Raw genomic sequence first — 25249 nt, forward strand, 5'->3', positions numbered from 1 at the left:
CAAATTGGTCTCCATGAACCAGGAATCAATACACAATGGGGGAAGAAGTGTGGTGCTAAGCCTTTTAAAGGTAGAAGCTACCTCAGTGAAAAATGGCTATACAGCCAATGCCCAAGACAGGAGGGAACAGATTTCAAGCCAGAGCCAAAAGCATATTGACTGATTCGGAGTAGGGGGATCCTCCACCCTCAGACCATATAAAGAAGGAAAACAAGTCAGTCTGGAGGAAGATGCTGGCCAGATAAGAATCTCCCTGAACTGGCCTTTATCTTATTACAGGAATAATGGAGTCCTTGGAGTGTCCAAATCCGCTTAGGATAGACAACCTATATTGGAGAAAACTATTTCATCCACGGAAAGTCGGAATCCCGACCCAATAGACTTTGCTTTGAAATAAAAGGTGGGAGAAACAATCTTTCCTACTGGAAAGGAATGTATCAAAGGGCCCTACACAGAAACACTGGACATTGATTGAAAGACTTTAAGAAAGAGATCTTCAGAACATCAAGTGCATGTCTCTTTTGGTTGGAAACTGGAAATAAAAATCTTTCCTTTGCTCATACTTGGTTGCCTGATATCTACCTATTAGATGGAGAGGGTTTACAATTCTAGAGACCGTATCAAATATTCAAGCATGGTCAACAAGCCCTTACCTTCCCCAGATGTGTTGAAGGTTTTTCTGCTCTAAGAGAATTTAAGGAATATGTCTATTTGTCTATATTTCATATCGCTAAATTTGTCTCCATCATACTATTTTCTGGTAGGATCACAATCACAAATTATGCCTTAGGATCCCCTTAGGAGTGACAGGGTAAAAATCTCAAAAAAATCCAATCTTGCCATTTCAGGCAGAAATGAAGAGCTGGACAGGTGTTATAGGCTCGAACAGCAGTGCTCCTCCTAACAATATGGAGAATTTAAGGTTAGGACAGCAAACAAATTATACTGCACTTACAAATTTGCTTTAAACAGCAGTTGTAATAATCACTAAAAGATCTGCTAATCGAGCAAAAGCAAGCACGCTGTTCACAAATATCAGTTTGCCAGCTTATGAAAATATGCACATTTTGCTTTCAAATGCACATTTTTTATCTCAGAATACAATACTGTATATGTTCTAGGAATATCGTTTTGTCACGGATTAGCACGATCATGCCAAGGATGACCCGAATATGTTATGAATAGCTGCCAAAATCTCATGGGCAGAACTCTTACACTTGCCTTCACATACAGTCACGCACCTATGTATGCACACATGCATTCACCTACATGTAAACACACATCCACACGCGCTCTCTCTCTCTCTCTCACACACACGCACACGCCCACAATGTGATTGGCATGAAGGGATTTATTAGGGCTATCCCATCACATTGTCCTGTGATTCCAGATCTGCAGTTGGTGAATGAGCAGTGATGTGAAGCACTCCATTACAGAGCCCGATTTCCGTTTTAAATTTCCCCAGGATGAGAAAGATCAAATATGGAAGATAGATACACTTAAAAATGAAAGGTGGTGACATTCTGCTTCCACTTCTTGACAGCTGACATTCTGCCTTAATTTGAATCCACTTATTTACTAGTAGGCTATAGATTGGCCTGGCTAACATGTTTGTATTTATGTGGAATTATGTCATGCCACATTCTGCACTAGAATAGCCAATGGACCAAAGATGCAGGAAAGCTCAAGCGTGGTGTCTTAAAGAAGTTACGCTGAGAGTCTACTGAAACACCAAGTTCACTGCATGATGGGAAAAGTTGGAGTCAAAGTAGGCACCAAGATTCTTCACCTTCTCTGTCGGTGACAAAGCTTTAATGTAAAGATGTGGTGGGTGTGGACTACCATTTCAGTGTTTTTAAGCTTCTAACCAAGACACAGTTTTAGTTCACCTAAGGACAACTGGCTACTGCCTCAAGTTTGTTCAGAAATGGTAGCATCTTTGACTAACCTTATGAAGAGAAAGAAGCCAGAACAGGAGTTCTTAACTTTTCTATATCCAATAAACCTTCTGTATAACCCCGGTTCTCTGAAACCCAAATATGAGTTATCTGTACAGGGAACAGAATGACCTAATCAAACAAGTAAAGGGGTGGTATTCAGTCAATTAGGCTGTGATGATATACATGTTGTTCTTCATTTGAAATTTTTCAATAGGAAAAAAGAAATTGTCCCACCTAGAAGGAATGTCAAGTTCTTCCCTTCTAATGGGAAGACAGAGCTGAACTCTATTTGTCGGGCTCTGGTCCTCTAAACAATAGAAATGGTGGCAAAACACTTCTAGTGCTGCCAGACCCCAAGTGATGATAGCCTTCTGCAAGTTGGATACAATGATCATCAGAATCATATCCTTCTCTAGGATTGACTCCTCTTGCCACCATTTCCTCTTTCCTCTATGTAAAGTGTAGCTGTTTTCTTTGAGGGTTTCCATTCCACCCTCACTGTCATTCTATGGATTTGTTCTGTCACTGCTTCAATGTAAAACAACTCTTGGCTGAATTTTGTTGTACGTTAGGGCAAACCTTTTAGTTTCCAAGAACCCTCAGCGAAGAAAGTAGGTGAGGTACTGGCTTGTTTAGAGGTCTCTGCTTGTTTCAAAGATTTACCTCTGGATTGGTTGGTATTATTGTAGTGTTTTCAAAATGTACAAAATGTACAAATATTGTGAAAAAATTATTCTTTATAATTATTGCTTTCAATGAAGCATAGAATCTTAATGATGAACTTATGATGTTGCACTTGGAACAAATTACCTAGGTCACTGAGGAGTGTAAATAATGCTATGAATAGTTATGCCACATTTTTATGTAATACACCAACATTTTAAAAATAGATGCAGTTTCTGGTGTTCTACTCAACTTGCTCCTGACCATTGCTCCTCCCAATCAGTGTATCACTGAAAAGCCATCTCTCCCCGGCAATACAGCTAGATTGGAGAAACCTAAGTGCGCATGTGAGGTTGGCCGGCCTACAACGGTCAGCCAAACACTCATGCGCACTTAGAAGTACACCAACCATTCCACCTCCCACTCCCACTCCCATAACCCTGGCCCTGCCCCTCCCTACAACAGCTGAAAAATAAAACAATGATGAAATATTGTTTTATTTTTCAGCTGCTGGCCCTGAGCGAGTGGGGTGCCTAACGTTGATCATTCCATGCTGAATTTGCAGAACCTCTTAATAGCTTTTGTGATTTGTCTATAAAACCTTTGGGTTTCTGTTTTTTGTGGGATGTTTCTTTCACTATTTTCTGGGTGATTTTACATTTTCCTCCAAGACTCTGTTCATTTTGCTTCAGACTTGCTATTGGGATGCTGTCCGTACTCTTTATGAGTTTGACACTTAGAATTTTTTATTTAGGTTCTGCTTATTTACAGATTATTAGGTTTATGAATTTTCATTTTTCTGTACTTCCGTAATTGGGTCTTCATGGCATTTCATGCATTTTCCTCTGTACCACATTTTGAATATTCTGTAATAAATTCACTGTTTGTCCTATTTTTGCTCTATAACTCAGTTCTTTAACCTCTTGGAGGCTCATGACGAGCTGAGCTCGTGATGAGGCACAGTGGAGCCGTGCTCATGACAAGCTGAGCTCGTCATAACGGCCGTGGAACGCCCACGTGGGGCTAATTCCCCTCCTGTGCGGGGCATTCCATTAAGTGGGCGGAGTCATGACGAGCTCAGCTCGTCATGACTACTGCGGCACCGCGCGCGGCTCCCCCCCCCCCCCGCCGCGGGGGAATTAGCCCACGGCGAAGAGGTTACGTTTTCAAGAGCGTAGTTTATTTAACTCTGCTAAGTTGTGTGTTCCTGATGAGCAGTTAAGTCTCTAACCACTAGATCAACTGGATACAGCAGTGCTGATTTTTTTCGGTAAAAATCAGGGTGATCAAATACTGGGGTTCTGGATATTTTTGGGGCTCAGCTCCCACAGTATCACTTTTTGTTGTTGTTTCAAGAACGTTTTTATGTTCATTGAACGATTTTCAGAGAGCCACTAGAGTAGCCCTTGCTGTTGCTGTACTGTGGGAAGCCTCAAATGTGAGGCCAATTTACTTTTGAAAATATGTCCAGTTCTTTGTGAACATGCACAGAAGCAAGGGTGGGGACTACTTTTAGTGCTTGCACAGCCCAGCGGGTTCCAGTAACAGGAAAACAACACGACATTTCACCAAGTATTTGGAAATAATATACATGGCATTCCGAAGAATGAAAAGTCATAGGAAAAACAGACCAAAACAAATAATACAACAACTTAATGTAGGTTTTTAAGGGACCTGTATATTCTAGGAGGATATGGTATGGCGTCAATTTCTCACCATCACAGCTGGTTGTGCAATTTCTTGTGTTGCCTAAGTTTCTTTTGGTACATATATTTATAACATCAGGTCTCCCTTTCCCTGAAAATCGCTCCAAGTATTTGCTGTGTCTCTTCAATAATTTAGATGCACTCCTCAAAAATGTCCGTACAACTATATTTAGCAGGTTTAATCAGAAGTACTGTAATCAGCTCACAATGCTGATTCATGTTCTAAGCAATTAGCTATGACAAGGCCAAGGAACCAGCATGGGGCAGTTTATTTGATGAAAGATTTTAATATTGGTGCTTGCAAAATTTCCAAACAGTAATCATAAATAAAGTTTTACATTTTAATTAAATATATGGTTAGTCAGGAAGGCACTGGTCTGAATATTGCAAGTGGTATAGCATTCTAGCATGTTTCATGCGATTCCTGAACACACACTTTATAGGGCCGCGCATAGCTGGTGAGGTATGTTGACTCTGAGTGCTGTACACATCACTTCTTGCATCCACCCTGGTGGGATGGCTTCTGCTGGTTGTGGCAAGGCTCGGGCGGGCAAGGGTTGCAGGCTTTCACTGGAAAGGAGTGGTATGTGGTTAATACATATGAAATCTTATTAAATGTTCAATTTGCATAGACTTTGTTAAAAACAGTGAGCATAGCACTCCTGTTGTGTGAGTTAATGCAGAACCCTTACAGTTTCACCTAGTATTGTTACAAATTATATTAAACAATTATACATTTTTTTCATTGTACTGGTAGTGCTCCAGTTGGCAAAATTCTATTTGCATGGAGAGCTGAAAGTCCATACCTCGTATCTGATAGATGATTAAACACTAGTGCTTTCCCATTAACTTAACCATGCACTTATTAGCATTATTACTTTGTTTCATATTGCATATCATAGCAAATAGACCTCCATGTGGGAAAGGTCAAATTCAAAAATCTATATCATTATAATTTACATTTTGAAAACTGCAGCACAGGTTGATATAAGGACAAACATAAGATAACAAAGGATTGGTCTATGAAATAGGTGATTAACAGTTTATCAACATGAGAGTTGTGGTGCATCTTCCATACCTGGCTCAGGACACTTTGGGGCCTGGTCCTGGCACTGCTGAACTACCCGGTCCTGGCACTGTTGAACTGGTGTACAGGCTGAAATTAAAAGTAAGAACAATTTAGAAAATGGGGTGAAAATCAAATAGGTAATTACTGTATATTTCCCAAAAATATGTAAGACTCTTGAATGTTTCAGTATTTATGGACTTCATTACATGGTCCCCTTTATCAGGGGCATTGGCAAACACAGGGACAGAGTTATGGGGGAATTTAAAGCCACAGCCTGAGGTTCTCCTTAGGAATGACGAGTTTTCAGAGGAATCAGCAATTCTGGTTTCTATTCCCCTGGTAATTCCCCTTTTTCTCTGGAGCATCACCCAGGGATGTTTGCATCTTTCAGCAGTTGCACACTCAGGGTGATACTAAGCAGATCATTGCGTTCTCCTGGACCGCATAATGCCAGTTAAGGCAGCAACTTTCAGGAGTAGCTCCCTCGGAATTAGGGAGGGATCTTAAAGAGACTATGAAATATAAAACACAGTAATTCAGGGTATTGAGTTGATCACTTCACAGAGCTAGAAACTGACTGGAAAAGCCAAACTTTACCCAATTGATATTTTACCACCCAGGAGAGAACACAAGGTAGTACCAGCATTGATGATACACAATGCATAAGCCAAACCAGATATCCTAGAGCTTTGGAATTCATAAGTAATATATTAAGAAAAGGCAATTTTATGATGAATTTAAAAATGTAGATTATGGTTAAATATAAAGGAAAGAAGACAAGTACATCATTTGTACACTCTGAAAGAGGGGTGCACTCTACTGGTTAAAATTGTTGGATTCTTGGATGATTATGGATTTCTAAGGCTCAATATGATGTTGGGGCTCCATTTAGTCTTACCGTTTACACAGGAAGTAAGATAGATAGCTTACATTGTGCGTACTTAAGTTTTGGATAGCAGGTAAATGGTTTGACACATCAGTCTTTAAAACATAAATAATAAACTAGCTTCGGGCGTTTGGTCTTGAAAAGCAAAAAATTAATGTTTAGCAAACCACTATTCTATGGCCACCTGCCTGTCACTGTAATGTCCCTGGGAGTGTTCCCGAAGGGTTAATGGTAGAATTTTCTGCGAAATTCCCCAACTGATTCTGCAGATCCCTGTCAGTTTGGTGGCCCTATTGTGAAACTCAAAATAGCTCCACAAATGTTTTCAAAATAATTGTAAAATGCATATACAGTTAACAATTTCAGAAACAAATCTAACCAAATGTTTCTGTCTAGATAAAGCAAATTCAAAGTTCCAAAATATTTACCTTCATTCTGAATATAGATGTTAATTTTGATTGCCTCGTCATCCAGCTTGCAGTTTCCATGATTGGTGTAACACAATATATGGTTTATAGTCTATCCCAGTTTTATTCCAATACATAATACATTGTCTAAAGGTTTGTGTTTGCTCTCACTCAATGCCTAATTCCCATACATTATTGCATTTCATTGCTGATTTATCTTACATCCCTCCTTCTGGGAGACCCCTCCCTCGAGTTACCATTATTACTCAGAGAATGAACACCCTTTCAGTACTCCAGCGCCCAGCTCTACAAGTCTCATCACACAGTCCTTTATGTACGGCTTCACCTGCAGTTGTATATGTTGATCTTTCTGCTGTATCAGTACATTCCGAGGTACATCAGCAGAGAAACATCTACACAGTCTTTCGGTGCATCAGCATATTTCATGCAACGCCTGCCTACGTCACTGATGCGGTGTCATTGAAGAGCATTGATAATAGCGAATTAGTGCAGCAAAACAGAGGTATTGTTTAGCACTCTCATCTGAATCAAATATATATAATTAAGAAAGTGCTGTTGCTTGGCATCACTTACGTTCCTGGCAGGGTTCTGGCTGGCACGGCTCCGGGCACTGGGGCTTCTGCTGGTGCTGCTGGTGGTGTCCTCCGCCCTTGGCAGACATGGTTCTTTCAGGCTGTGTGGGGCACGATCCGCTCTCAAAGGAAAACCGGAGCAGCAATTCTATGATCTGTGCTTGCTCTATCTCAAGAAGGTGATTATATACCCCAAGCAGAGCCCCACCCATGAGTTATGGGGCAGTGTTCATCATGAAACTGACTCAATCGCGATGTGGTAAGACGAATAATGAGCATGGAATAAATGAGACATATCTAAATGATGGTATCCTTTTCCGTCATGCAGGGTATTTCCCTGTGTTGCATTCCATGCCACACCTTGAAAATAAAAACTTAAAACGTGCTGCACAGTTTAGGGTTAGGAAATGATATATTGTCACATATATTCTGCATGATTTTTGTAAGAAAGGAGGGCGTACAATGAGTCATGAGATTAAATATATTCAAAATATTTCATTTCCTGGTTGACTTGACCCAAACTCCAGTTCTTTGGTGACGAGCAATAAGGTTCTTAAAGTGGACAACTTGCCCATGGGTTTAGTATTGTCACAGAAATTTAGAATTTCTAAGAAATCTCTGTAGGACGGAAAACCAGGTGTATGTGAAGTTCTAAAGATAGGTGACTTGCATATTCCTAATATATTTTCCAAAAGTATCAGAGTTTGATGCCGTGCGAATCTAGTGAACTATTCAAAAAGAGAGATAGGCAGCTTTAGCACTCTTTGACAATATGAAACCACTGCTGCCACCATGAGGGGTGGTGGGTGTCCAGCTCTGCTCTATCCCCATTCCTCACAGGCCTTTTAGTGTGCTGTCCTTCCACACTGCTCCTGACTTCCTCCCCACTCAGTGATCCTGTGGGAAGGATGTGAACCTCCATTGAGAGATGCCACATACATTTTTGTTGTGGATACCCTGCCTACTGGACATCCTACGGCAGGAAACCCTTCTTAGCAGCAGCAGATTCACTTCACCTTTGTTGAATGCCAGGAAGATCGAGGATACCTCATGCACTTTTGTCAGCGCGGTAGGTGCTGACTTCATATGCTCCTACTAAAAGTTAATTTTTCCTTTTCTAAACTACCACTAAAAGTGATAGCAATTCCAGAATAATTAGAATTAAAATCAGCAACTTTGCTCAAAGACTCTTGAGAAAGTGCCCTGCTGGAATGTTGAGTTACTGACTGAACCCAAAAAGCAGAGCACTATTCTACTAACAATTACTTTTTAATGTAGAGGGCTATACTGGTCATCAAAGGCCTGTTCCATCAGGGCAAGGGCCTTTAGCAAGGGAGTTAGACTTTAATGCCAGTATAGCCCAGCTACTGAGGGCTATAAGGCTATTAGAACATTACGCCACTAGAAAGCTGAATAAAACAAAGGCCCTCGGGCTATATGAAGCCTTTGTTCACAGCAGCAGCTGTGAAGGACAACATTGGTTTATTGGAGCTCCAGGTTTCTACCCGCCATTAGAAGCCAGTAGCACGCCATTGTTTACAATGAGCTCCCAACATTTCAATGTTCAAATTATTATTATGAACCTGTCTGAATTTTGTCACACAGTTGCTAGTAGTGGTGTCCTCTGCCCTAAGCAGACATGGTTTTCTTGGCATGGCATGGTCTGCTCTTGTGAAACACAGGGATGTTCTCTGGTCTGTGCTCCCTACATCCCTACATCCCAAAGATGGATTATTTTACCGGGGCCGGACAACCTTCTTGAGGGGATGGTGCAATAATCAGCATGAGCCAAAGTGATAGGATGAACAAGGAGTTGAACATAAATAACACATACATACAATTGAATTTATAAAGGGCACAGCTGCAGTCAAAGAGGCGGCCCAGTGCTAGCGGCTTTAAAGTAAAACAAGCAGTTGATCAAACCCACAATAGGAGGCCGGATTATCAAACAGGTAGGTCTTCAGAAATTTACAGAAAATTGATTCGGGGGGGGGGGCAAAATGAAGAGTCAAAGTCAAGGAGTTCCAGAGTTTGGCGGTTAAGAAGTAAAAGGAGCAACCAACTTTTCTTGCCTTGCTGAATCTAGAACCACATAGACGTTTTTGTCCATTGGAGAATGATGGTGGGGATGCAATCTTTTTCATAGTAGGGAAATGTTTGGTCGCACACTCTGTAGGCAAATGTTAGGGTTTTAAGATTGATGTGGCTAACAATGAGTAGCCAATAAAGACTGCATGAGGGGGCCATGAGAGTGGAGTGAGCAGGAATCTTCGGAATCAGCCGATCTGCAGCGTTAAGAGAAATCTGCATGCGGTGAAGCAGATACAATGGTAGACCTAGGTATAGGCTATTTGCTTAATCAAGTTTTGAGGTTACCAGGGCATGAATGATGGATTTATGGTTTTCCTCAGGAATCAAGTGGATCACCTTCTTGACCGATTTCAGCCTGAGGAAACAGCTGTCTGACACAACTCTAACCTGAGGTTCATAAGATAGATTGGAATAAAATTTGACCCCAAGATTTCTTACCACAGATGAAGGGGTAGGGAGGGGAACCTCAGAAGACCACCAATTGTAGGAGTCTGGGTGACTGTAAGTGCCAAAAAAAAGTATTTCTGTTTTGTCAAATTTCAGTTTGATGCAGCTCACATTCATCCATTCGGTGAGAGTCTTCAGACATTCCTTGGGTGTAGTTGATGCTCCCATATTGTTCTCCTGGAATGAGAGCATCAACTGCATTTTGTTGGCATTTTAGATAATGCTTACACCCCATGCCATCATCAAATTAGCCAGGGAGACCAAATGGATATTAAAAAGTGCCAGACTCAGGGTAGGTCCCTGTAATGCCCCTCGCTTACTGGTTTGGCGGAGGATGTAAATGGGGGAAAAAGATCGTTTGGGATCTGCCATCCAGATAGGACACATATTTTGGCAATGCTGTTCTCTCTTCATGCAGGCAGGGCCGTTCCACATGTATCATTCCATACCGAACCTTCAAAAAAAATCAACTGAAGCAAGGCAATATGAAATTGTATATTGTGATATATGTTGTGAATGATTTCTGTATTAGTGTGGTAATAAGGGAGGGAGAACAGTTGATGTGATTATATCCTAAATATTTCGTGGTTGACTTACTCGAACTCTAGTTCTATGGTGAGTAGCTATCTGGTTCTCACAGTGGACAACTTGGCCACGGATTTTGAGGTGTCCCTATCTGTGTCTGAAACTGGAACTGAATACAATACTATGTCTTGCAATGAGTTCACTTGTCTCACCATATTTCATGGGCATCTAATTTCTCTTATGTGTGGCACTCCTACAGGAAAGATAGATAGGGTGAATATGCTGGCAAATTTTCGAATAATGATCTGATAAAAATGTGCCTGTCTTTGTTACTAAAACTCACCTTCTGTGCAACTGAGATTGCATCCTGATCTCTTATTTCTAGGTAATTGTCAAAAATGAAACCTGAACGAGAGAAACCTTTTCTATTACACTAAAAAGTCTAGGTGTATCCTACAAATGTAGAATTTCTAAAGAAAAGCCACAGGCTAAGCACTATTGTTATAACAATTGCTTTTTAATTATTATTAAGAGCCTGTCTGCATTTTGTCACACAGATTTGTTTTTGCGTGTTGGAATAAAGCAAAGCCTAAATGGGGATCTTAAACTTCGTGATTGCACTATGACCATTCATTGCTCAGACATTCTCTTTGTTTAGAGTCGTATTTCTATGTGTAACCGGCATTTACATTCTCTATTTCTATATTCTTTTGTCTCCATTCTTCTGTAGAGGAATGGGAGTCTAATTTCTATGACCAATTATATCTTTGAAGAGCTATCTAAATGTCCGGAGGAAGGCCAATTTGAACTTGTGATATGTGTTTATAGAGACAGGAGTCTGGGGTGAAATATTAAAACTGGAAATGCTGGCGGCAAATATCCAGGTCGTAATTAATACAGTAGCCGCCTTAAACCAGCAAAGAAAACAAGGGAGCAATTCACAGTGCAAAGGTGATGGTCCCAATGGGAAGCAACAGCGACAAACCGCCACTGGCCAAAAGTGGTCTCAGGAACTGAGTGCAGTATTGATTTTTAGCCTTGGGGAGGTCCTCATGCAACATGCTTGTGGTATCTCCAAAAGGGGCACTAATTAAGTAATTTACCCTAGCAGGATGTGTGTAGTGTCAGAAAGAACAACTAAGAGTGAACTACTCACAGAAAGGCAGGTGCAATAACAATCACTGGGTCCTTGTCCCTAATGCTAGTGGGAATGAAGTTGCCAGCCAATAAACCTTAGATGGTAGACAAACAGAACTCATCAGTGAGAGGCTCTGGCTTCACTGAGGTTTCAATTTGTTCATCTGATGCTGCATCAGCAGAGTGGAAGACAGTTGTGTTCTCTATTAAAGATCACTGCACTTGGTGCAGGGAGTATTCAAGGGCTTTCGCCTTCCAGCAAGATTCTCTATTTGTGGTCCAGGACACCGGGTCCAAGCTTAAGAGTTAGACGAAGGAGCATGAGAGTATGGAGGATCCGAGGCATCAGATAGATGAACAGCAGGATGTCAAGCAGTTTCCCTTCTTTTTCCTGCTATACAAGGGCAACATTAGCCTTATATCTATCCCTAGCCAGGATGGGGGTCTTTGCAGCTTATAACAAAATTCCCTGTCCAAAATTGTGCCCAAACATTTTTCTGTGATGTTACTCCCTTCCTAACTCATCTATAAGGAGACTTTCTTCTGAGGATATGTAGCAATGCTTTTCAGTCCTACATTGGCTTTGCATCTGTCAACCAACTTACATCTCTTTGGTTCCAGGGTTTTGCTTCTTTTCTGCAAAGGTAGTTCCTACAGGATTCTGTTACCCAAAGGACTATATGGTGAAATCTTTCTCTACGCTGTATCAGGGTAGATTTGCTGTCCGCTTTTCAACTCCAGTATGTTATTTTATTATTTTATTTTAATTTATTTAATGGAATTTTGTACATGAGACTGTCATTCAATAACGGGGCTTCCTGGTGCTTTAGATGCTTTAGAGAGTAACCCAAATCTGAACTAAATAAGAAAAGGGGAATGTACAGATGCTCTGATTGAAGGACCAGGTTATTAACACGATTCCTGAAATTAAAAAGTCAAAATCACAACACAAAAAAAATCCTACTCCAATATATAAAAATAGGAAATAATTCAATGAGGAAAATTACATAAAAAGAACAAAAGTGCAATAAGGGGAGAAGGAGATATGATTTTTAAAATATTAAGGTAAAAAAAGCGCTAAAGAGTGTGATGCACCAATGGTACTCAATGGGTGCATGGACCAGGACCTAGTAATATTTTAAGCCGACACCGATGCAGTGCAGGTTAAATACACCAGCCAGGTTTGACACAATTGGAGGGTTTACCTTAGGACTTATTTCTGCAAGCCAGAATCCTTTAGCAGTGCAAGTAGCTAGCTGTATACGAAGAAGACTTCATGGCGATGGATAGGTGTTGGACGAGGTCCTAATGAAGACATTGATTTAGGCAGGAAAAGCTCTCAGAGTAATACAATTTTAATTTTGCACCCATTGAAGTCCTCTTTCTGGTTGGTTACTTTTGAGGACTTTTCCTGGTCAAGATTTGTACCTTTGGTCTCTTGCAATGGGGGAAGGCTATATCCGTAGAGGGCTCCACAAAGCCGGATCCCTTTTAGCTGAAACTGATTTGCTGCTTCAGAGAAGTTCTGTGTGGGGAGATTCTGTTTCTTCAGCCCAGCGGCACCAGACCATGGGCAGATCAGCTTGGCAGGTTTTTCCTCGTACTCCAGTGGTCTTTAAGTCCAAAAACATGTTGGGTTCCCAGGTTTTCAGGGATTTTAAGAGAACTTCAATTACACAGCTAAGTGTCCCAGGACCTCAGAAACAGCACTTGGGTTTCAAAACTCACCCCAGCACGGGCCATCAGCAGGGTTCAGGTCAGGTCCAGTTGGTACTAGTAAACTGGGCATTTCAGGAAAATGCCTCTTGCAGCTTGTTGCGCTCCCATAGCTTATACAGGATGTAATCCAACTGACTCTTGGAATCCACTTCTTGATCCTTTCAGGTGTCGTCCTCAGAGGTTTCAAAAAGTGGGTGCAGTCCTTGTTCAGCTCTTCCACAGGTCCAGGAAGTGGTCCAGAAGGGTGCTAGGTGGTCCCACATTTATGCCTGGCACCAGGCTGGTCGGTTGGGAGACTCCAGACCCCTCCTTAACCAACACAACAAAAATTCACGGGGATAACCTTACACACCTTTGGAATGGTTACTATCTGCGCAACTGCAAACAACAGAACAATGCCACTTTTTCACTAAATCAAAGATGTGAAAACCCTCTCCCCTTGTGCATAGCCTTTGTACCCACCCAGAAGTTTGGCAGGTTACTGAGCAAGCCATTCCTCCTTGGTCACTAAAAATCTGTTCTGGGGGCAACCTCCCTCCCACTGGGTAAGGTTCCTCCTTGACTGGTCGAACTTAAGAAGGGCACGTGCAGATGTCATCTGACTGTGGAGGCCCCTTTAAAGAAAATGTAAATCGTGGGCGCTGCTCAACTGGTCTTCCAGCGAGAGGAACAAAACAACTGCCCACAGTTAGGACTTTGTTTATGCCTGAGAGCAGATTCCTCACCTCATCAGGACTATTCACCAGCTGGGTGATAGTTGGAGGCTCTATGATTTTAGCCTGCAGGCGCTTCTGGCAGACAAAAAGTTTCTTTTTAAAAATCCCCGTTTCCTGATATTTATAAAACATTTAACTTTAACATTGGATTGCATTTTCAATACATTTTAAACACTGTTTCTAGCTGATCCCCAGCCTGAGATAGCAGCATTAATATTTATTGTTGTTTCTCAATGTTTCACTACTAGCCACCAGTCTTCCCACAGTGAAAACAATGTTTGGGAGCTAATCACCGTAAGGACATATTACTTTACATTTCTACATGTGCTACCTATAAATACCATGTACCCTGCTTTATGGGCTACGAGTCCTGTATAGGGATTACTTGTTAAAATTAAACAGAAGGTTAGAAGATTTTTTCCTGTCAAAAATAGTTTATTTTGACTGGTTGAGCTGCAGCTAATAGGCTGCAGAGTCAGACCAGGAGTCATGCTTGCCTGGTCAAATTAAAAGATGACACTGTGCAACCTCTCAACAGAAACACGCGGAGAAATATCTTACGTGCAAGCACAGCTTTATAAAGCTTTCTGGGGTCTTGCCCACAACTCTCTTTGGATCCTAATTATGCACATGCTATCTCACAGAGCTTCACTTACTGCATTTTCTATCCCATCGACGAGATGTTGAGTAGTGTGCAAAAGGCTTTCACCCGGGCTCTACATGGAGTGCAACTTATCTTCAGCATCTGACATTCGCTCTTCTGCTGTTGTTACTTTATGAATGGCATTACATAAATCTCAGCACAAAGGAGAGACGCCTAGGCCACCTCCCTGATATGGGATTCCACAGAGGAGTGAGTGTCCTGTATGGTCAGTAAAATGGCACCTATATATGTCTCGTTCTGTGGTTGGGACTCTGGTTTTGCCGATGAAACGAGGAGCTGGGTCATCCTTAGGCCTGGATGGAATGTAAATTAACTAGTGTATTTCACATAATTTCGGGGAATTTTGTATTATGCTTGTCATGAGAAATTACAGAAATGATACCACATCATGTAATCATGCGACGTTCACAGTAAAAGTAAGTGTGCAGGAATAAAGCAAACAGTCAGAATGAAAGCAGCTGTTGCTTGCCTCACTTGTGTTTGCTGTGCTACTTGTTCCAAGATATGGTGCTAAATGATGGGTTTGAATTTTGCATAATTACGTCTGTTTTACATAATGTCCTTCAAATTTCACATAATAGTGCAAAAACTAAATATAACAATTTTGCACAACCCCAACTTACCATGTCCTGAGGGTTGGTAGCAAACTGGTCTATTTTAGTTTGCACTTGTGATTCGACCAGCTTGACCATAGCGTTCCTATTCGGATTCCTGGTGGGCCATATGATTTGTGTGTTTAGTAAGGTAATATTAACTTTCATCAATGTCAGCAATCTTCAGCCCCATGCTACACTCAAAGGTAGGATGTGTATGCCATCATCAGGAGTTTCAGAGGTGCATTTTGGATTCTGTGATTTATGTCAAGGTGTATAGGGCCACCAGCCCACCTCGGACCCAGGCCTATTACCCTAGGGTCCCGTCTCAACCCCAACTCACCTGCTCTGAAACTGTTGGTCTCCAGAGGAGCCATCGGTCACCCCACAGCATTTTTCACGTCGTGATCCACTGGTACACAGTCACATCCTCCACTACTGCGGTTGCCCAGTACACCATTACAACTGTTTCTATGTGGAGTAGTTTTTGTTCAAGTTACCTTCTACTTCTTGCATATAACTTTAAAAAATCAAGTATATTTAACAATAACTTATGGAAAAAGGAGGACATTAATCATTGACTTATAACTAGACCCAGGACTTTTCATCTTTTATAAATAACTGAAAAACAAAGTCTATTTTGGCAAAACAAGCAAGCTTCTTCAGACATTGTACATATTGGAGAACCCTTTATTCAAAATAAATGGTAGGGTTCTGGTGATTCTAACTATTTTACAATGTGTAACAGGTTCCTCAAATGTAAAATACAGGTATTCCAGATTCCCAAAAAGTTGGACTATATGGAAGTCCTTGCAAATGGGAAAACACGGTCTTTCTATGTAAGAGTGGAAGAGCAGGCAGACTGCATTTGATACACGTCAAGGAGAAACGCTAGTTAGGAAATCTTACCTAGCTTTACGACCATAGCAACTTTGGAAGCCTCCCTGGTCATAAGGCTAACAAGGGCTGGTACTTTGTATTGTTGTACAGGCAGTGTACCACAGGTATTGGCGGAATTTCACCAACACGCACTGGCATATCACATTAAGAAATGAAAGATTATTTGATTTTGGACTTTTTATTACGTTGGATGAACATACTGCTTACATGACATGAAAGCATTTTGTATTAAAAATCAAGTGCCTTCAGAGTCCTGTTAAGTTCATATATCCAAAGCGCAACATAATGGTGTTGCAGCCTGAATATTTTGGGAGAGCAACATTAATTCAATCTGCAAATACTGAAGAATTCAGTCAACTCATACTCCTATCATGCCTGACAATTTTCCAGGTGAGGGTTTAGCATAGTCTTATAAGGAGTAACTTCTTAAGAATCTGAATCATATTACTCACGAAGACATTCTAACCCACGCGGAAATAATGATTACGGTATGGAAATAACGGGATCAGACACAAAAGAATCACCCGTCGGATAGACCAACCTGTGTTGTCCTTCTACATTCATAGAACACTTGTGCCCTTATATATTTCAGGAACTCCATATGATATTTAATATTTTTAACAAAGAGGGCTCTCTCCAGAAATGTGAAAATCAGCATTTGTTAAACATTTACTGAAAAACCCTTTTCTTAAGTCCAATAGTCTGCTGCAGGTGTGTCGTTAGAGCAGGCGCTCACTCATTGCTTTCATTAAGGAGGCTGCCCAGGGCTACAAGGAAACACTTTCTACTCACTTGGGAAGACTGCAGGAGGAACTGGAGAAGCTGCAGACATGGGAAGCTGAACAGAGAAGGACAGCAGCGGATCTGGAGGGAAATTTCAAGGATCAGACTAAGATGATCCAGAGAACATTTGAGCTTCTGAAACAATTCCTGGACAAGGAAGAGCAACAGCTTCTGAGAGAACTGGAGAAGAAACACCAGCAGTGTATGAAAAAGATTCAAGGAAAAGTGACCGAGCTGGAGCAATCAACCCGCAGAGACCTGATCAAAGAAATAGAGGAGAAATGTCAGCAGGAGTATGTGCATCTGATGAAGGGTGTGCAGAGCATCTTGAACAGGTGCACTAATATGAAGAAGATCCAGAAACCAGAGGAAGGCACTGTTGCAGGAGAGTCTGTGCAAAGCTTTGGAAAACACGCCCCCCTGCAGAAGAAGCTCCTGGAATTAAAAGAAACATTTCGTACAGAACTGGAGTGGAGATACGTACAAAGCTGTGCATCTGCGGTGACCCTGGATCCGGACACTGCTCATCGGGGCCTCATCCTGTCCGAGGCCGGAAGGAGCTTGAGGCTAGGAGACAGAATCCAGGATCTGCCCGACACGCCCCAGAGGTTCTACCCTGCCGTCGCTGTCCTGGGGAGAGAGAGGCTGAGCTCCGGGAGGCATTACTGGGAGGTGGAGGTGGGGCACAAGACGGCCTGGGACCTGGGGGTGTGTGACGAGGCTGCAAACAGGAAGGGGAAGATCACGCTAACACCTGCGGGCGGATTCTGGATAGTGTGGCTCAGATATGGTAAATATGAAGCCAACACCTCCCCATACACCCTCCTGACCCCCCGTGCGCCCCCCAGGGCTGTGGGTCTCTTGCTGGACTATGAGGCGGGCAGGCTCTCGGTCTACAATGTGGATGACCGGTCTCTGCTCTTCACCTTCTCCGGGGCCTCCTTCGCCCCCACCCTGCGGCCCTACTTCAGTCCAGGAGGGAGGAATGCGGGGACGCTGCGGATCCTGCAAGTAACTGGACAAAACTAAGAGCAATGCAGAGAACTGTGTAATGTTGGGTCACTCCCTGTCACTCACCGTGGGTAAGAGTAGGGTATATCACACCTTAATAAAGTCCAATACCTTCCATTCTATCTCCTTGCTTTGTGACCTAGAGAGACTACTGGAAAGACTGACATTTATGAACATCTAGATCTTCGTTGAAGACAATAACTTTGCATATGTTTTTTCATTGGTTTCCCTCATTGGTAACTGAACAGAGTTACCAATGCTATAAGTTCTGAACAAAATCAAGTTTCTCAGTCACTGTGTGAATTTGATCAAAATATTTTTATAAGAAAGACACCAATCACCAACTCTATGCTATATACATTGCGAAATCTAGAAAGGTCAGCTGCTGTGGTCCTCATAAATTCATACTATCTCATTTTCTGCGTAATATACACATGATTTGCATGGCTATATTGCTCCTCCTGCCAACGGGCCAAATATTATAAGTATGCTGACAAAATTCAACTGATCTTTGGACCAGTACCAGTCTCGCCTTTGATTAAGTCAACAGCCTTATCATGAAAGGAAGCATAGCAGCTTTGATTGCTCCACTGTTTTGTGTCAAATATTTCTAAATCTAGGTCATTATCTGTCCACAATGCAACTTCTTGTTACATAGAGTGCCATGGCCCATCGGGACCCCTCCAGCTGGCCTGTTACTAGGAGGTCTCTGCCAGTTTCGCAAAAGCTTTGAATATGATCTGTCCTCAGGATGACATTCCCACTGCATAGGCGCCGAGTAACAGTCTTTTCATACAGTTTTTACCCAAGAACGTATTTCACAAGACAACCAAACAATGCCACCGAATTTAAAAGATGTGTTGGGAAACTGCTGAATTAAACAAGTAATCTAACATAACAAAAATCACATTTGTAGAAAATATCTTTAAAGTACAAGTCTGGTAGCAAAAGTTTCCTGCCACAGAGACACTCTCTATATGTGACCCTACACATAGAAACGCTCATCACTGTCTTAAAAGAAATGGGTTAAAAGTAAACGCTTTAATGCTCTCCCAATTCCCACCATTTTGACGGAGCAGCACACATGAAACATGAGACTGACTCTTCCCAAAACTACCCGCCCTGCAGAGGCACTTCCTTGTATGGGCATCTTGCAGTATCCCTCTCACTCTAGAAACTAGTCCATCTCTTAACCTTTTCTGTAATTTTCATGTTTGATGTAGAATTCAATTCAATTAAAAAATTCTTTATTTCGGCCATTGTGGCCATAAAAGAGTGCAGAGAAAAACATGATAAAAGCATTAGAATTAACAGCCAAGGATTTTGAAGGAAAGAACACCTTAGGAAACATGGTAAAATAATGAGACACCGTCAATTAGGAAGGTGGAACCAAACTTGAACAATGCACGTGATGTAGCAGTTGTGCTTTAGTTCAGTTCTTGCAACAGAGGAATTCAGTAAATAAGTGGATGTTGTATTTTAGGTTCATCACAGACACAAGCACTTCAATGACTCACTGCATTCTGAACAGTTTCAGTAGTGGTGAGAATTCTTCAAATGGTATCTTTTATCAGGAAGCAATAATAATTAAAGATCCGGTGAATTATGCCAGTTATTTGACCTCAGCTGGCCTAAGGTCCAAAACAGAAGGTCTGAGAAACAAAATGCAACATTCCTCGGCTGGTAATACCTGTTGAATTAGAGCATTAGGACAATTATTAAAGACTAATGTTTTCTTCCTGCAGAGCTGGCTGTTGCTCAAGGGCATTTTCCACTTGTTCCTGCATGCAGGGGCGAAGCTAAACTTGACTTTCGGAGGTGGAGGCTAACTCTTCAGTCAGTGGGGCGGGAACAGCATTTCAGGCAATGTAGGCAGATAAATCTTTATAGCCAATATGAGGGACAGAAGTGCCAAACCACTTTAAACGTACAAGACAAACACAGTCTTATTCTGAGTCACAGATGGAGTCAGTATTTTTCCCTGGATTCCTCACTCAGGCTCAGTTGTTTGGTGGCAGGCCTACTTACTGGGGCCAAATTGTTGATGGGTGGTGTTTGATCCATTTACAGCATATGGATATTTTGATTTGTGACGTGTTTTTTTTGCTATGCTTAGATATCATTTATTATTTGACTTTGAGATATTGTCCAATTGAGTGCAAGTCAAAGTCAGATGGGCTTTCATACTTGAGAATGATTTTTTCTTTATCTGCTTAACGGTAACAGGAGCAGATTGGGTGCAATATAAGTTACATTCTAAAGAGGGGTTAAAGATGTTTGGTACATTCGTTCGTAAATTAATGGAGCTGAAATGTAGGGAGAAGTGAGATGATGATTTGCCTGATAGAAAAGATGCAATCTTCTTCAGTTATGTGCCCTGCACTCTGATGTCAGAGAGTCTCTGTAGAAGCTTGGGATGGCGAACAGTATCAAAGGTAATGGAGAGTTCAAGTAATAGGTATAGCGGTACTCCAGTTTTAATTTACTGTTGCTTTGATGAAATCATTGCTGCTTCTGTGCCTCAGCCGTACTAGAGTCTGTTTTGGAAATCTGAAAGCGGGTTATTTTATTTTGAAATTAGGTATATGAATTGAGGCAGATCTTTCAATAGTTCTTTTTGACTAAAACGGTCTGTTATTGGACAGCAATTGGAAGGATCTCTGTGCTCAAAGCTTGTTTGCTTTATGGTGGGTTTTATGTAAGCCATTTAGAGTTCCTTTTGGAAAATGCCTATATTCAGTGAGTTATTGGCCGTTCTGGTTGGATTTGCTGCTGAGCTGGTCATCTGGACTTAGGTCTGACGGTGATTCTGCTGGCCCACAGCCATTTGCAACATTGATGAAGGATTGGTGAAGCCTTGATGAGATTAAAGGTGAATGGCTGTAGATATTTTTCGGGTTTGTTACCTGGTAAACTGCATTGAGCTTCTGAAATAGTGGTTGAGCAGGGGAAGAGCTACAAGAGAGTGACATTGGTGGGTGAGACATAATGCTGGTTTGCCCCCCTCCAAACAGCAAGGACCAGTGGTGAGGAGGACTTCTGCTGTACTGCTAAGGAATCAGCATCTAAGGTACATGACTGGTGGACCCTTTTTCTTCTGAAATCTTCCAGCGGCGCTTTTGTTTGTGACCTTGAGGCCTCTCATCAGGTCTAAAGGCCCCTCAACATGTTTCTCTATTCAAATCTTCTGCCCCATGTTAAGGGCTTATGACTACTCTCTGCTCTGCAGGCTGTAATTAAGCTCTCCAGGACATAGGGCAGATGTCCCTTGAGCACTGCAGCAACCAGGTCACAAGGAATGTTAACTTTACTGGCTCCAGTCAGATTTCCTCACAACCAGCTAATCGTTCGTCTGAGAAAAACAAAAACAAAACGTTCACATTACTCACCATTTAGAGGGTATGGAGGGGCTATTTCTGCATGAGCGCACTGTTCGAAGAAGAGCAATGATCATCAATAATGTTTATTTACAACAATTATTATACATTGAGACACGATCATGCACTTTTTAGACCTGGCATACTTTTTGCTTCCACGTTTTGCCAATTATTTTTGTTGGCCTTTGGACTTGGAGCACTTTAACACTGCTAAACAGTGCTAAAGTACATGTGCTTTGCCCCAAAACATGAAGAGATTGGTGTATACCTGACAGGCATATTTGTTGTACTGATAAGTTCCTTGGGGATTGTCTTCGCCCTTGGAATTCGAGAACTGCCCTCACCTGTTGGTTGCTGTGGGAGGAGACCTTTGCGAACACTTCTCGCCGCACCCGCTTCGCAGGTGCCGCATCGTGCCACGCTGCTACCGGAGGAAGTCTGTGTCACTGGAGGGAGCCTTCTTGCTCCTGAGCAGCCGTGTGTGCGTGTGGAGGGCTAAGTGAGGACCGCGCCGAACTCTAGCAGGGACTCCAAGTACCAGGAGTCCCTGCCCGACCTGAATCAGCTGGGCGCGCGTTCGGCTACTAGCCCCACCCACGATTACCCCATGTGCTGTTTAGTCGGGGCTGAAGCCCGCAGCGCGGGAGCGACCCAGGAGAAGCCCGGGACAAGGGCGGGCCGTCTGTGGCCGTCCGGGGCTTGACGAGGCCGGGCTGGGCCACCCTCCCAAGATCCTGTACAATATACTGTCTCTACCCTTAGGTGTACTGATCGTTCTGATAACCATTAAGGGCTAATTTGTTTCGCTTATACTATTTTGTATTTCATAAACTTATCCACCGGAGTTCTGTTCCTATAACATGGCTGCAGAGTCGGTCAAAAAGGGAAAGTCTGGACTTAAATCCATCAGTGGAAGTCTTATGGGAACATTAGACAATTATATTACTCGGGTCTCAGCCGCCCTGGACCAAGAGATAGTTGATGTTGAAAAAAGATTGTCGACCGAAATATTCTCCAAACGGTCCTCCCTGGGATTAATTCAGCACTGTACCACTCCAGAGAATCGTATAAGCCAACGGTTAAGCGACCTGGGATTGCCAGAGTCTAGCATAGAGTTAGATTCCCTCAGTAATATCTCCTTGGGGAATAGCTCACAAAACTCACAGACAGGTAGTGCTATTCAGGTGGAAACTGTCCCATGTACGACACCTCCCCTGATTACTCCTGCTTGCCATACAGCTGATTTGCCATCTTCATGTAATTTACTGACAGGCAAAAGAAAGCGAGGGGGAGGTGGGCAGAAAGGTAAAAGAGCAAAAATCCTAAAGTTAGTAAATAAAGGGGCTAAATCTCTGGGCGTGTTGAACCATATACAGCCTGATATTTTGGCACAACCTCACCCAATGTTTAAACCTATAGCTGCTGTACAAGGAGATGGGGTTCTGTTAGGGCATGTTGAACACACAATTAGATCCCTAATACTCCCCCTAATGGAGAGATTGAAAATAATCACTGTTAGTTTAGGCAAGCTGGAACAAGTTACTACTAACAATTCTAAAATGTTACACTCTCTAACTGCCAATAAGAAGGTGGGAGCTGACACTACACAAGTAAGCGAACAGGTAGATAATAATGATCCCCAATTTAAAGCTCCATGCAAACCTGCACCTCAAACAGTAAAAGGGCTTGTGATTAACAGTGACATTAGACCAACTGACCCAAGGGGTAGAGTTCTGGGTATCGAGGGAACCAGTGCCTCACAGGGGGTCAGAAGTTGTATCAGGAGGTCGGTGTTCAGCCATCTAAACCGTCCACTGGCCCTATCCATCTTAATAAGCCGGTCCAAGTTATAGGCAACCGATCCACCCTAGATTTACCACTCCTTTAGTGGTGGTTTTGGCCAATGTCCCTCCTCTCCGTCAAGGAGAAAGAGAGGACTATTTCCAACTAAAGAACAAGGTTCCTCACTGTTTTTCACAAAATATTGAAGGCAGCCATATGGTAGGTCACAATATAATTATGGTCCGCCGAGTTGCATGGTTGGGACGCTCTAGGAAGACCAGAGAGGGTGATTGTATAGTCACAAACTTTAACTGCCCGATTCCAGTAGCTAGGATCTTTAGGGAGTTAGAGCGAAGTACAATGTTGAAGGGACAGGACATTGAAATATTACCTCTTGTTTTTTTTTACAGACCAGGTAATCAGGGCACATTTAGTCACTGGAATCCTATGACCAGGATGCCCGCCAATAACACTTGCTTTCCAATGGGAACAGGAGGGTGGAACATAATACCTATGAAATCAAATAGAGCTTGGCCCAGAGGAGACCCAGGAGATATCACAGAAGTTGAGGTCACAAATAGATGTAACATTCTTTCGGGCCTCAATGACTGCGACTGACTGGGTAGTAACCGAGCTAGCTGTTACTTGCAGGAAGACCCTAACCCCCTTCCTGTTTATCCTTTATGCCGGGCTGACATGATGAATGGAAATACCGACTCTGTTGCAGCTATCTGCAACACTATTGCTCTCACCACTCCCCCAGTAGGTATCCCCCCAGGACTTTCCCATAGCGATAGGGATGGTGTGGGAAAGCTAGTCTCATGGAACATAGCTGGCATGCGCCCTAAACAGGAAACTCAGGATTGGTTAAATTTTGTTAACACTTTTGACGTGTGCATTTTCCAGGAGACGTGGCTGTGTGAACCCTCCTTTGCCCAGGGGTATTTGAATTACTCGGTCCCAGCAACCAAAGGTCCCAAGGGCCGACCTATGGGTGGCCTGACTATTTGGGTCCAGCAAAGTATGTCGCTAACTGTTAAGGTGGTAGATGTTGGAAGCAAAGATATCCACTGCATTAAAGTGGATATGGGCCCTCGAGGTCGGCTTGACATTTACAATGTCTATGCCAGGGGCAACCAGTGTGGGAGGTCAGAAGTTTTAGCAGCTTTGGGCTCCCTCCTTGAAACCTATTCTCAAGATAATATTATTATAGCCGGTGACCTGAACTGTACCTTTGAACCTTTGGCCATCTGTGATGATTTTGCTGGGGAGGAGGAGGATAGGCAATGGGGGGGTCCCCAAACTAGAACTGAATCCTGTCACTCGATGGTCCGAAGATATTATCTGCTTAAATGCAATTTGTCTCGAAAGGGGGTTAAGGGCAATAAACGGGAGGACCAAGAGCGACAAGGCGGGGGCATGCACCTTTGACAATGGGCGACATAGGAACAGAATAGACCATGTTTTGTGAAGCTTGAAACTCTGGATACTAGTCTGCGACATGGAAGTTAAATGGAGGATTGAAAGCGATCACAATCCGTTGAGCGTAGAGCACAAATGGTGGTCACTCGACAACGAGACCCCGACTCCAGGGAGGGATAGTGTCCCTTTGATTGTCCCTACAAACGATATGCGTAGGTTAAAATGGCCATATGTTTTGTCCAACCAACAGTCTATGGATTTTATTAATGCTGAGGCGGATAAAGCGATAACAGCCGTGGAGCACGTCAATATAACCATATCAGGCCCGAACAAAGCAACAGAAATCCACGATAATCTCTTTTCAGCTATCAAGAACCATTTCCTGAAACCGATAAAGAAGACCAGTAGGGAAACTACCAAGCCAGCAAAGTGGTATAATACCCAGTGTAGGAATGCCCGCTTAGCTTTAGGTACCGCAATCAAGAGGAGAGAACTGACGGCTATTCGTATCGCTAGAAAGGAGTATAAGGATAGTATATCCACAGCTAAGAAAACGTGGGATGAGCTCCACTGGAATGAGTTAAAGGACGCGAGTGGAAAAAAAGACTCCAGGCTCTTTTGGAACATTGTAAAATGGGGCAGGGGTGGAGTACCCGACCCTCCCGATAATAACGTATCGGAGGAGGATTGGGTTAACTATTTTAAGCCCCAGTATGCCAAAACGCAACTTGGTACTGAGATGGTTGGGCTTAGGCCTGTTTACTATAAAGATAACTCTTTTAGTAATAATGAGGTAATGATGGCCCTCAGCTCAGTGA

At 42.5% G+C, this 25249-nt stretch overlaps 1 protein-coding gene and 2 long non-coding RNA genes across 3 annotated transcripts in view; 2 read left to right on the top strand and 1 right to left on the bottom strand.

Moving 5' to 3' along the window:
- The window catches only part of LOC144754943 (uncharacterized), an 875965-nt gene that overhangs the window by 248177 nt on the left and 602539 nt on the right, over positions 1 to 25249 (top strand). The window lies entirely within an intron of this gene.
- Positions 4577 to 7425, bottom strand: LOC144753398 (uncharacterized). The gene is made up of 3 exons (XR_013594335.1): positions 7266 to 7425; positions 5388 to 5465; positions 4577 to 4879 (listed from the first exon to the last, which is right to left on the bottom strand). It is a non-coding gene; the product is annotated as an uncharacterized LOC144753398 (long non-coding RNA).
- Positions 7519 to 24440, top strand: LOC144756473 (E3 ubiquitin-protein ligase TRIM21-like). The gene is made up of 4 exons (XM_078646292.1): positions 7519 to 7523; positions 15905 to 15995; positions 16810 to 17850; positions 23916 to 24440. Exons 1-4 carry the CDS (start codon positions 7519 to 7521, stop codon positions 24438 to 24440), a joined length of 1662 nt encoding a protein of 553 aa, XP_078502418.1.

The sequence above is a fragment of the Lissotriton helveticus genome, chromosome 5_1, assembly GCF_964261635.1.
Source record: "Lissotriton helveticus chromosome 5_1, aLisHel1.1, whole genome shotgun sequence".
Taxonomy (NCBI): Eukaryota; Metazoa; Chordata; class Amphibia; order Caudata; family Salamandridae; genus Lissotriton; species Lissotriton helveticus.

What these genes read in the sequence shown, in the direction of transcription:
- LOC144756473 (XM_078646292.1), top strand. An exon ending in GGAAAACACGGTCTTTCTAT is followed by an intron (nt 15,996 to 16,809) that starts GTAAGAGTGGAA and finishes GCTTTCATTAAG; the next exon opens with GAGGCTGCCCAGGGCTACAA. An exon ending in GGACGCTGCGGATCCTGCAA is followed by an intron (nt 17,851 to 23,915) that starts GTAACTGGACAA and finishes TGCATTTTCCAG; the next exon opens with GAGACGTGGCTGTGTGAACC.